General features: G+C 40.3%; 1 protein-coding gene across 8 annotated transcripts in view; it reads left to right on the top strand.

Moving 5' to 3' along the window:
• Nucleotides 1–11,176, top strand: part of fgfr2 (fibroblast growth factor receptor 2) — a 54,792-nt gene extending 43,616 nt beyond the window's left edge. For all 8 annotated transcript variants that reach the window (XM_088917675.1, XM_088917676.1, XM_088917681.1 and 5 more), the window contains 8 exons: nucleotides 136–257; nucleotides 1,670–1,780; nucleotides 1,966–2,156; nucleotides 3,414–3,536; nucleotides 4,249–4,319; nucleotides 6,552–6,689; nucleotides 7,549–7,654; nucleotides 9,854–11,176. In XM_088917675.1, the coding sequence (XP_088773801.1) occupies nucleotides 136–257; nucleotides 1,670–1,780; nucleotides 1,966–2,156; nucleotides 3,414–3,536; nucleotides 4,249–4,319; nucleotides 6,552–6,689; nucleotides 7,549–7,654; nucleotides 9,854–10,018 (1,027 nt within the window). In that variant the 3' untranslated portion in view covers nucleotides 10,019–11,176. The remainder of the gene's footprint in view (nucleotides 1–135; nucleotides 258–1,669; nucleotides 1,781–1,965; nucleotides 2,157–3,413; nucleotides 3,537–4,248; nucleotides 4,320–6,551; nucleotides 6,690–7,548; nucleotides 7,655–9,853) is intronic.
• The last annotated feature ends 1,369 nt before the right edge of the window (nucleotides 11,177–12,545 follow it).

The raw sequence follows: 12,545 nt of genomic DNA, 5'->3' as shown, positions 1-12,545 counted from the left end.
GAAATGTTCTCCTTTCTGTAAACTGAGAAAGAAACTGCTGAGGAACCTCTGTGACCACAAATACTTCTTCCCAGGTTCTCCATATTCTAGAGTCGTCTCCCGGTCGCTAGTCCTGACTATCCCTTCTCTCCTCAGGCTGACCCTGGGCAAGCCGCTGGGGGAGGGTTGCTTCGGCCAGGTGGTGATGGCAGAGGCTCTGGGAATCGACAAGGACAAACCTAAGGAGGCTTTGACCGTGGCCGTGAAGATGCTGAAAGGTAGTGAGGAAGCAGAGGCTTGACTATAATTTAAGACTCATTAACTCTTGGCAAAAATTCTAGTTGTCAAATGGCTAAAGGATCGCAGAGTTCAACTGAATCGATGAGGCTGTTTATATTTTACGCCTCAATGCGGTATAACTCTGAAATCTTTACTGGTGGTTTTGATGGAATCATGAAAAACCAAGTGAAAAAATGTGTGAACTTAGACTTCATTTCCCAGTGAAAAGTTTCTTGAATATCCAGTGAATTACCAAGTCAAATCGGTAAATGGTAAATTTTGTCGAATGCAGCAAAAAACAACCAAAGTTATTTTTAACCTGCATTTATTCATTTTTAAACACTTTAAACAAGTGTAGTAGGTCAAATTCTAAATTTGTCCCCTTCCATTCTCCTATGCATAAATATCTCATCTTCTGAACACCACCTGAAAAGTGTAGAACAACCCCTAAGATAAACTTTGTTGTGAAAAGAGTGGAGAAGAGGTTTTTGATACCCGGTGCATTTCTTCTAGCTTAAATTGAGTGCTTAAAAATTAATGGTTTTTCACAGCTACTACTGTTAACTGTCCAAAAGGTGTGTAGAGGCTTCTTGACATTTTAAGGTAAAGTGAGGTGGAGGCTGAAATTGATCATGAATCTAAAGGGACTGATTGACACCTTGAGTAATTCTCCAGTAAAAATTAGTAACGCTCCATTAGTTTGTGTTTCACTTAAGCCAAACTCACACCTTTCTCTCAGTACTGGCTTTTATCATTCGTGAAGGGAGTGCACAAAGTCCTGCATTGTGAATTGTGTGCGTAATTGAGATGTGGTTATGATCCACAGGGTTGTTAACCCTTAGGTGACTAGTGCACCTAGTGTGTCCTGACTGTACACCAGGAATTCTCCATTCCTTGTTTTCAGTGCCCGCTCATCACTAAGTGTCTGGCTGGGGATTTTGTTATACAATGGTGCTGATTGAAGATTGTTTGTGGGGGGTCAGTGGTCACATAGCTGACCTCTGGGATCAGCTGTTTAGTTGTCATTCAGCAGTTAAACAAAGAACGCTTTAAACATGTGCTTCAATGAAAAAAGACTGAAACAATGACCAATATGAAGGAAGCTCCTTTAAAAAAACATTTAATTGTCGCAAAGAATTTAGGAAATGTGTTTTCTTATACCAGAATGAGGATCAGTCAGTGATAGCTAATGAAGAAAGAGGCTGCAGGTAATTGCTTTAAATTAAATTGATGCATTTAATTCCATAGCTGAAAGGATGCTGTGTATTACAGTTCCTTTGTAACTTCATACTCCATTGTCTAAAAGTCCCTTTTAATCACAGTGCTGTTTATAAGTGCATTAGGGAAAAAAAGCACAGCACATTGTTCCACTGTTCTTTGAGCTGAATTGCCAGCTTTCCTTTTGTTACAGATGATGCCACGGAAAAGGATCTTTCAGACCTGGTATCCGAAATGGAAATGATGAAAATGATTGGAAGGCACAAAAATATAATCAATCTGTTAGGTGCCTGCACACAGGATGGTAAGCAAAGTTCAAGAGAAGTATTTGGCTCTGTTACCTTTGGCAAGCCTTACATCTGTTTAATCTGTGGATAAAGAGAGTTCAGGTTGTATCTCTTCAGTGTCATGACTTTGAAGTCAGCAGTGCATATGCACTGCAGCATTCATTGTGCAGTGTATTGAGCTAGGTGCTGTGTGCTCCTGCAGGGCCTCTTTATGTGATAGTGGAATATGCCTCCAAGGGGAATCTGCGCGAGTACCTGCGAGCCCGTCGCCCCCCAGGCATGGAGTACTCCTACGATATTGCCCGTGTGCCTGATGAGCAGCTCACTTTCAAGGATCTGGTTTCCTGCACATACCAGGTAGCCCGTGGCATGGAATACCTGGCATCACAAAAGGCAAGTGGAATCCTGATGTGCAGAATCAAGATTAAATAAAGATTGTGTGGATGAAGGTTGCAGAAAGTGCATGTTAATTATAAAAATGGGATTTTAGAAGACTGCACACTGATTGAATGCTACACTCAGTATCCTGAATAATGTCGTGAAGAGGGACTGCCTGAGATCTGACTGTAAATCACTTCAGTGAAAAAACATTTTAGATCTATGTTATTCAAGAAGTATGGCACATACAGAAATCAATTCAAGTCCTGGCTGCCACAGTAACCTGGTGATCACTGATCCTAGATCCCTTTAACTTGTATTCAATCCTGCAGTTTACAAATGGATATATATATATATGGTCTTGTGTTTATGTCCACCAGTTGTTGAATAAAATGTCCGGACAATATTCTTTTCAACACAAGAGAGACATATGTAATAATTTCAGGTATAATATTAAAAATAATTATACTTAATGCATAAACATCGTATACCCAGAGGGTAATGAAAGTGTTTTGATAGACTGGGCCACAGTGAAGATACATTGGCTGCTTATAGCCTTTCAAAGGGAGGTCTTTGCAAAATAAACATAAAAATGCAGAACAGTGAGTATGCAGCTACACAGTTCTGACATTCTTGTGAACCTAGGAGTGAGTCCCAGCAACAAGGGCCTCCCCAGCCTGAACACTGTGGGTTTCATCTGTCGTTATTGATTAAACAAGAAACCTTTTAATCTGTTGTTTTACAATAACGAAAAAATACCTGTGGTTAAGGAGGAATCCTCAAAGGGTATGAACTGAGCTGTATACACCAAGCATGAACTCTCAGTGTGACTTCCCTGGAAGTTTCGGTTAGCTTGTGTGAAGTGTAGACATGTAGTACACGTGCACAGTGCAGTCTCCAGTGTTGTACGGAGTCAGAGTGGCTGACATCTGTATGTATAACTTTACCTCAATTTTGTGCGTAACATCACTCACTCCATGTATTCTTTGCATAAAGGTTGCAGTTAATGTACTCCATACATTTTTATTGGTGTTGGCTCAAATTGCAGTATTTACACATGTTGAATTTTGCTCTTGGAACTCTGGTTATCTCCTGGGAATACAATACAGCGTACTGCTGCACTATCTGGTGTGCCTTCTGTGACTTAGTCGTGGACATAGCAGCATGCCCGATGATGCTGTTCAGCAACCTCATCTCTAGGGAGCCCGCCTGAAATCCTGTCGGCAACAGATCTGTAAGATCAGTGCTCTTCTTTCTCCCCTTTGTTTCCAGTGCATTCACCGAGACCTGGCAGCGAGAAACGTGTTAGTCACAGAAAACAACGTGATGAAAATAGCAGACTTCGGCTTGGCCAGAGACGTCCACAATATCGATTACTACAAAAAGACGACAAACGTGAGTGCTGTAACAGTCGCTGGGGGGCTGCTGCCGGATTGGGGTGGCTCACCTCAATGCTGAGTTTCAGCGAGACAAGCTTGGCTGTGGCTCAGAGAGCAGAGTGTTAATTATTCTGTCTCTGGGCACTGTAGTGTTGCACTTGGCACTGTTCGAAGGTTCCCAGGCTGCCAGTGAATGAAGTATGGGCTTTCGTGTCACTGCTGCTTTCAGTCCTTTACCTTCACAGTGAGTGACATGAATAAACAGCCGGGCAGGCTGGCACGCTGAGCCGAATGGCTCAACACAGGACATCGCCCAGACCAGTGAAGTGTATCTGTACATCACACCCTTAATTAACTTTTTAGTGCCATTTTTTTACATTTAAAAAAATGACCTGAGTTGAACATAAGATGATTCTTACCAATATCATCATATTCATATGACACTTTTCCACAAAGCAAACTGAATCAGCTGCTGAGTGATTTAAAACTGCCCAGTACAGATAGCAATGTAGATTGCGAGAGTGAATACGAAATAAGCAACTCTTGAGGGACAGCTTAAAGCTATAGAGCAGTCTGGAGTTGAAAGTATGTTAGTGTCTGATCTCTCTCGACATGTTTGTTCTGCTTTGTTTCCCAGACGATTTTTATGGTTTCTGATTTCAGTTCAGGCCGCTGAGAGGAACTCGTGCCTTTAACTTTAACCCCTTCCTGTTCTGTGTCTCCCACAGGGCCGGCTTCCGGTGAAGTGGATGGCTCCAGAAGCTCTCTTCGACAGGGTTTATACGCACCAGAGCGATGTGTAAGTACTACTGCTCCTGACGAGACTCTTGGTGGCACTTGTCTCCACAGACCTTCCTCCCTCTGTGCGTGAGTATGTTGTTGTAGTCCTGGACCCTGTCCTGCTGGTGTTTGCTGTGAGAGAGCTGGTGAAAGGTCAGGGGTGACAATGAGGCACTTTGCCCACAGAAAGTAAAGATTTCACGCTAGACTGGTAGCCAACACTCTGTTACTAATCTGCCTGTCTTCAAAGCACAAGAAAGGTGGCTAATGCTAACCTCCTTCTGTCAGTGCGGAAGTTTTCCTCCTTGAAGTTATTCACAGATGTTTGACTACAAAGCTCTTGTCTGAATTGGTCACATTTTGCACATTTTCTTTATAACCTCCTTCAGTTATTCTCTTTTCTCAAAATAATCCGTCTGTGTTTTCATTCATCTGTATTGTGAATGACATATTCCTAATACTAAAAACACTTTTATCTTATCTTCAATGCTGACAAGGCTCAGTAAGGTTAATTTAGCAGTTTTTGACGGGACTGTGTAACAATTATGTAAGTGAAATGAGTCTTGGCCAGCAAGTTGAAACCTTTCACTGAATATATTAGTGTTATGTGTTGCATATTAAATTAGTAATCAAAGGCAGTACTGTAGTTTATGTATGAGTTCTATTCTTTTCCTGAATGCTAATAGGAGTAATATTTTTTCTTGACAGTTGTATTTAATTTTCATTTAAAGACTAAAAGACTTCAATTGTAAGCATTGTCTTACACTTAAATTGTAATTGTCACAAAAGTACAAATTAGTACTTTATATTGTTTTCTATTCTTGTGTGTTTCTTGGTCTATTAATTAGTTTCTAAGAAAAATTGCCAGTGGTCCTGTCCACTGTGTTCTCTAAGGAAGTCTGATAAAAAGACACAAATTTGATCAAAAGCAGAGAAAGTGAATACAAATAGGTAAATGCTTTAGATAAACTGAATTTATACCCTACACGAATGCACTCCCTACAACAGAACCTGTCAGGGAGAGTTTGTATGCTTGACGTTATCAGGTGACAGAATGTGAAAATTAGTGGGGAAAGATTGTACGTGATTTGTGTGGTGAAAATGTATCTTTATTAATGATCATAGTCTTCATAGGAGAAACTTATTCATAGCAATATGTTCACTTACCAGTACCTGCCAATTTATTATACCATTAATGATAAAGTCATTGTACTAATGGAAACCTGTAATGACTGTGTTCCATCTCAGGACCCTGTCTCCCATTCATGCATTTCCACATGCACTATTGGCTCTGTCTTGTGCTTTTGTCAGAGTCTGATGTCAGGCAGTCGCACAATAGGTTATATTTATACCCAGGGGTGTATAACCACTGTGGAAATATTTGGAGAATTCACCTGTTTTTGGTGAATTGTGGATTGTGGGCCTCTGTGGCATTGACCCTCACTTCTGTTTCTTTTGTGCTGAATGAAAACCATGGCCTTATGTCATTCTCTGCCAGGACATAGCACAGGCTCCTGGTCTGCTTATCTCAATGTCCTTGCCCTTAAGGTGCCACAATCATGGTCGGTACCGATGTACGTTAGACTGTGTTCATTATCTTACAACGTTCAATGATCCTTTCTTTGAGGATAAATTTGAAAGAAATGTAGAAGATGAATTGTGTATATATTGTATATATAAACAATGGGGCAACTGTCATGAGTTGCACAAACAAAGGCCACCATTGAGAACCAGTGCTCAATGCATATAGCTGTTACAACTGGTGCACTGCTGACTGGAGTGGGCAAGGAAAGAAAACAATTATAAAGGCATAGTTGAAAGGGGTGTTAGTTTTCAGCCACATTGACAGCATATTTATCTGAGCGTGATGTTTTTGTGAATGGTGCAATGGGATACAGTAGCTGTAGCATGTCCCAGTGGCCTCAGATAAGGGCTCTCTTCAAAGGAAGTTGGGGTGATGTATCTAATGGCTTTTAAGAAAGGTTAACATTGTAAGTTAGTCATGGTGGTTTTGCACATGCACCATTTGCAATATTATAACAATAATTTAACTGCATAATTTATGTTGCTTTCATAGTACTTCTCTTGTTTGCTTGGTGTGTGTTCTGTCATAATTGATTGTGCTTCACCATCTTTTTGCTACACTTTGCCATCTTATTCTTATTCTTAATGACAGAATATTTTGATTCTGCCATTGTTTTCTGTAGTCAACATTTTTAGTAAGCTGGTGTTTCATGTGCTGCTCTTGCAGGTGGTCGTTTGGGGTGCTGATGTGGGAGATCTTCACGCTGGGAGGGTCACCTTATCCAGGGATCCCAGTCGAAGAGCTCTTCAAACTCCTGAAGGAGGGGCATCGCATGGATAAGCCAGGAAACTGCACCAATGAGCTGTAAGGACCAAAATCCCTCCTGCTCAATGGGGGCCTGTACCTTATTTGTACTGAAACGTGTTCAGCTGTTGCTTCTGGCCACCGCTGGTTCAGCGAAAGAGTAATCTTTCTTGTCAGAAAAAGCTGGAATATGTCATCTGAGTTATTTGTAAGACAAGACTTACAAATATTTCCGGGTTCTCTAAGGTACCACTACCTCTTTCTCTTCTCCCCTGTGTTTCTTCTGTCTCCCACCCCCGTATGTTTAAGTGGCCATGCTGAGGGAATGATAGTGAGAGGCAGGGCTGCCAGATAACTGGATTTGGAAAGTGTTACAGTGTACCTAGAAGAATAGGGCAATGTGCTCAGCTGGTCCAGCTGCTGACAGCTGGGTTCTGATGTCAGGACTGGCTAATTGACTGACTGACAGAAAGCAGTCTCTCCTCTGAGATGCAGCTCTTCAAATGAACAGAGATTCTTGCCGTAGCCTATTACTCTGACATAAAAGAGGGCAGCAAGCCTGTCATGTTAAGTCTGCGTACAGTATAAGATGAGTTACAGTGCTCCCAAATGTTCTAAATCATTAATTTTCCATCTAACAGATGTTTGTGACTACTACAGATTGCATGCCAGGCAGAACTATTCTGTTTAATTAGCCTGGCTGTATGGTCAGTTTAAGAAGAACTTCCACATATAAACAATTTACTTTAAGTTGAGATTTTTTATCTGTGCTTTTGAGAGTAAATGGTCTTATAAAGAAGGACAGTCATCATAAAAAGTGCTACATGTTTTGACCTGGAAGCTTCACTACTTCAGGTGGCAGGCTTTTGTGAGCCAGATGATTTCATCTAGGCTACTGTGATGTCTTCTTTCTGCACAGGTATATGATGATGAAAGACTGTTGGCATGCCATTTCTTCACAAAGGCCAACATTCAAACAGCTGGTTGAAGACCTGGACCGGATCCTAACATTAACTACCAACGAAGTGAGTGCTTTTCCCCTCTGCATTCTGTAACCGGGTACTGTTCAGAGTACCCAGGAACTTTGGTTACAAATGCTTGTCGCTACCAGCCATTTCTTGCACTTTGTTTAGAATTAATAAAATACTGAAGTTCACATTTAGTAGTTTTTTGGGGCTTGTATATGGATTAATGCAACTTTCAGTTTTTTCAATTTCCAAAAAAGACAGTTAAAATTCCCCAACAGTTTTTAAAGACAGTAGCACAAGTATTTAATATGTCTGATTTGCAAACATGTGATGTCTCATTGATGGTGTGCACCTTTAAACTTCAGCCATCAGAAAACTACTGGTTTCATCTGTGTAGCAAAACATTTTGAAAATCCCACTGCTGTTGTACAAACCCTTACAGGCTATTGTCTCCCCCCTTATTTCTTGAAAGTAAATGCAAAAGCTGTGAGATTTGATTCTAGCGCAAGAAAAAGTGCTAGTCACAGAAGAACAAAATCAAATAAATTCTGAACATAATCATATCTGTGGAAAACTAGCTGAGTTTCATTTATGTTAGAATAATGCTGCACAGATTTTCAATTTGAAAAGTGGCCATGCTAATTCAAGTCAGTGTATATCTGCTAGTGCTTAGTTTAGTATCTTAAATTGGCAAATTTCCCTGCAGTCTTGCCATTATCCTTTATTTTCTGTATCATTTGAAGTATTGTGTTTTGATCTCTCATTGGCTTACATCGTTTTTAGTTCTGTTTGTACATTCAGCCAGGTTCTTGTGCTCTGTATTCTACAGAGTCCATGTCAGTTTAACAATCTAGCTGATTGAGCGGTTGGCAGGGATCTGAGTGGCTGTGAGGCCTGTGTTGGAAGAGACCACATGACCCTCCATTGTTTTTTATTGCTATTGTTCTGGAAGAGTTTCATCATCATTTGTCTCATCATCATTTGTCTTGATATGATCATATTGACTGTAAGCAATCTGTGTGAAAGGCATCCTGTTGCACAATCGGAAAATAAACTGCAGTGTTGTACTGCCCATTCTGTCAGTTACCGTAACAGGGCAACACATAAACAACAGAGTTCAGACACAGGCAAAACCTAACAAGAATGCCTTGTATTTAAATATGAGTTATTGATACGCCAAGAGCATAACTTTGAATTTGAACTTTTGAGGCATAATAAACTTTTCTAAACCACTCACAGATGTTGAGCTCTTAAGAAACATGATCTGTGACATGTTTCAAGCTCTGATTTCAGAAGCCATTTTTGTTTATCCTGAATAAATTTGGTAAGTATTATTAACCAAGGAAATAGCAAAGGCAACAAAGAAATAACCAGTACCACAAGGGAGGTTCATGTGAGGACTTAATTAAGCTTTTTCAAGTATAAAAGATCATTTTTGTTGTGACGTGACAACTTTTTAAATGAGTTTCCAGCTGCAGTTACACTGACTTGAAGAAATGTCATGGCAACACTCCTTCCCTCCAAATTTAATTTGGGTTTAAAATGCATAAACACATTGCCCAATCTCATAAATTACTTATTTTCCGCTGAAATAATCCTTCTTAGACTGCAGACTCCCTGTTTGTGCAACTTTCAGTTCAAAAACATTCCCCGGTCTTGCTTTATAACCTTTTAGTATGTAATTCTGTGTGTTCTGGCAGGCTAAGGCCGGTATGGCTAAGTGAAGCTTGAATTGGCTTCAGTTGGCGTCAGTCTGAATCTTGCTGAAATCAGAAGGCTTTTTGAGTTGGTTGGCTGGGATCACACTGTGTGTTGCAAACAAATTTTATGGAGTTTACAACAAACGCTTGGGGGTTCAATTATCCTTGCCTGTCCTAAATCATAATCATTCCTCACATAATTTCCTAGATTTATAAAAATTAAATTAACAAAAAAAAACAGGTAAACCCCTTTTCTCCTTTGTGTCTGTCTTTTGCATCCCTCCTCTACCCATCTCCACTTTTGCTGCTCCCCCTGGGTTCACTCCTCCCTCTACAAGGGGCCCCAGCCTCCTCATCCTGTTTTCAGGGGGTTGGCCCTCAGCGAAGTGGGTGAAGCCAAATTTACTATGACTAAACACCCCTATAAACCTGTTTTGAAAATTCTTAGTTCTTTGGTGTTGGTTTTCCTTGTGAATGATGCAATAAGTCTGTATATTGTTTGGGGTTTTTTGCACCTTGTCCAAAACCGGGCTTCTATTTCCCATGTGTCTTTCAGGAGTATCTGGACCTGTGCGCTCCAACAGAACAGTATTCCCCCAGCTTCCCAGACACGCGCAGCTCCTGCTCATCGGGAGACGACTCCGTCTTCTCCCACGACCCTCTCCCGGATGAGCCCTGCCTTCCCAAGTTCCAGCACATGAATGGCAGCGTGAAAACATGAGGAGCCCAGGTCTGACCTGCCCCACCCCAGAGACAGACCGCCCACCTTGCTGGCTCCCCCCGGACTGCAGGAGCCTGCAGAGGAGCCGAGGCGAATGAGGACGCTGGCCGCAGGCTCAAGACTTAAAGCTCTTAGGAACCTTTTCGGTCACAAAAGACGGCTTGGGGTTTCGTTCCGAGTTCTGGAATTCTTCACTTCCATTTCAGTGATTCCATTCCATTCCGCAACAGCCAGGCAGGTGGCTCGCAGCTTTTTTTCATTCCAGAAGGGATGGACCAAGATGGACTCAAAGGCACAAGACAGGGAATAAAACAGAAAAGAGGAGAGGAGACTTGTTTATTTTGTATCATTATTTTTCAAAAATAAGCCCACACACACTTATTATGGGTCAGCAAAACACAGTATATAGAGTGCTGGGTATATTTGTAAATATATTCAAATATGTATAAATATATATTATATATTTCAATTGAATTATTTTTTGTATGGATTTAAGAATAAGCGCCCCCCTCCCTTCTGAATCACACTGAGGTGAAGTGTGTCGCACCTCTTCATAGCTCCGTGGTGAAAATCATGTATTACTTTCATTGTTCACTCGACACAGTGGTTGGAGTATTTGCTTTCAGGGAAAGAGGTAGCATGTTAATTTATTGACTCATGTAAAAAAATTTAAAAAGTACAAAAAATATTAATTAATAACCCATTATGTTTATTGTAATTTAAAATGATCTTTCACTGCAGGTAACAGAAATATTGTATAGTGGGTATTTTGAAAGATCCTGGGTTCATACATATTTTTTTAAATAAATGTGAATATTAAGTTAATTTTAAATACTGTACATTTTATATGTAGTCAGCTAACCTTTTTTTTACATAGAAGACACAGTCCTTGGTCTATTGTCCCTTTCCAAACGTCTTATTTGAAATGAGAAGGGTACTGGATGTTAATATATAACGTAAAGTCTTTACAAATACCCACTACTACACTGTTACTTCATCTAGACTAAATGTAGATTACACAGCATTCAGTTATGAAGAAGATTAAAACAAAAAAGTGAAAAAGAGTATTAAAATCATTTAATGTTTTCTACTGGACCAATTAAAATTGTTGCTGCAAGTGTTGATTTCCTGACACTTTTGCAAATAAAAGATAAAACCTGATGGCGGGTGAGATGTTATTTTGTTTTGCAGAAGTGGTTTGAGTATAGCTGCATTTTTTCAAATACTTCTGATCACATTGTATATTCATTTGAATTGTGTTTTTATTTAATCAGCTTTCCTATGGTTCTGGTAGAGTACTGATCAATGTTAGGTGTGTGCAAAACAACAGTTTCATGGTCTTCCTAATCTCAGAGCTGCCTGGCTACATTCCTCACCATGGTGCACACCCCAGTGCTGGATTAAAATTTTTGTAAGTGCTTAATGAGTATCCAGCACTTCTGGTGTTCAAAGTCTACCATATGCATTGAAAGTCCTTGTTGTCCTTTATTTCAAGAAAATCCAGTTCAGCTTCTGGAGGTGTGCTCCACACACAATATCAAAAGGATCTCAGAGTAGCTCAAACTCTCAAATCATTTTTGGTATGTGACGAAATTAATTTGAACATTATGCTATTTGTTTAAGATGAAATTACCGATCAGGAAGATCAGTCAGGCCAATGAAGGGAATCTGGTACGAAATCGAGATTGTGTACTTGAGTCTCCTCTCAGGTCTTGCTAGTTATGCAACTCACTTTTCTCCCTTTGCTTTTTGAAGTTAGGAAGCTAAACACAGCAGATTGAAATCAGTGTGTTAATATTCTCTCAGTGGAGTAGTTTAATACAATACTAGCATATTTAGACCTACCTCTGATCCAAGCAGTGTATTATGCAGTGTAGCCTCTCTTTGTGTCGGGGCTCATAGTGTATAATCAGTCTGCAACTGTGATTTAACTCCCTTGGCAGATCTTGGTAATTAAAGGCATCACTTTAGGCTGTTCTGCCATTTAGCACCGTATGTTTGAGTCTCGTACATGTTGTGTGGCACAAGTACTCAATGGTATTACTGGGGTTGGAGCAGATATGCTCCCATAATTTTGGAGTGACTTAAATTTCTGTATCTTCCAAAGTTCTCTGCTACAATGGGGCTTTTTGACAGCCCATGGTACAGATGCAAGGATCTCCAATAATTTTGGACCTAAAAACTTCACTCAAGCCTTGTCAGGCAACAACCTCCTTTTTTCCATTGGCACACCCAGGCCGCAGGGGGCTCGGGCTGGCATGGAGAAGATGGTTTACAATTTTTTTTAAGCAAGCTGGGGAAACTCCAGCCTTGCAACATGTCTGGCTCATGCTCGGGGCTGTAGTAGGTGGCAGGTGGGGTTTTTGATTTTCGTAATTCTTTGCATTTCAGCAGCACTCAAGAAAGACAAACAAAGCATACTACTTACAAAATTAGTGCAAGTAACAAAACGGGCTTGCACAATAACACATACTATAATTCTAATTTATTCTAGAAATTGCTGTGCTAATTTATAAGTGGTCATCAG

This window comes from Atractosteus spatula, chromosome 5 (assembly GCF_055471065.1).
Source record: "Atractosteus spatula isolate fAtrSpa1 chromosome 5, fAtrSpa1.hap1, whole genome shotgun sequence".
In the NCBI taxonomy this organism is placed as follows: domain Eukaryota; kingdom Metazoa; phylum Chordata; class Actinopteri; order Semionotiformes; family Lepisosteidae; genus Atractosteus; species Atractosteus spatula.
This window is presented reverse-complemented; position numbering and strand designations above follow the sequence as displayed.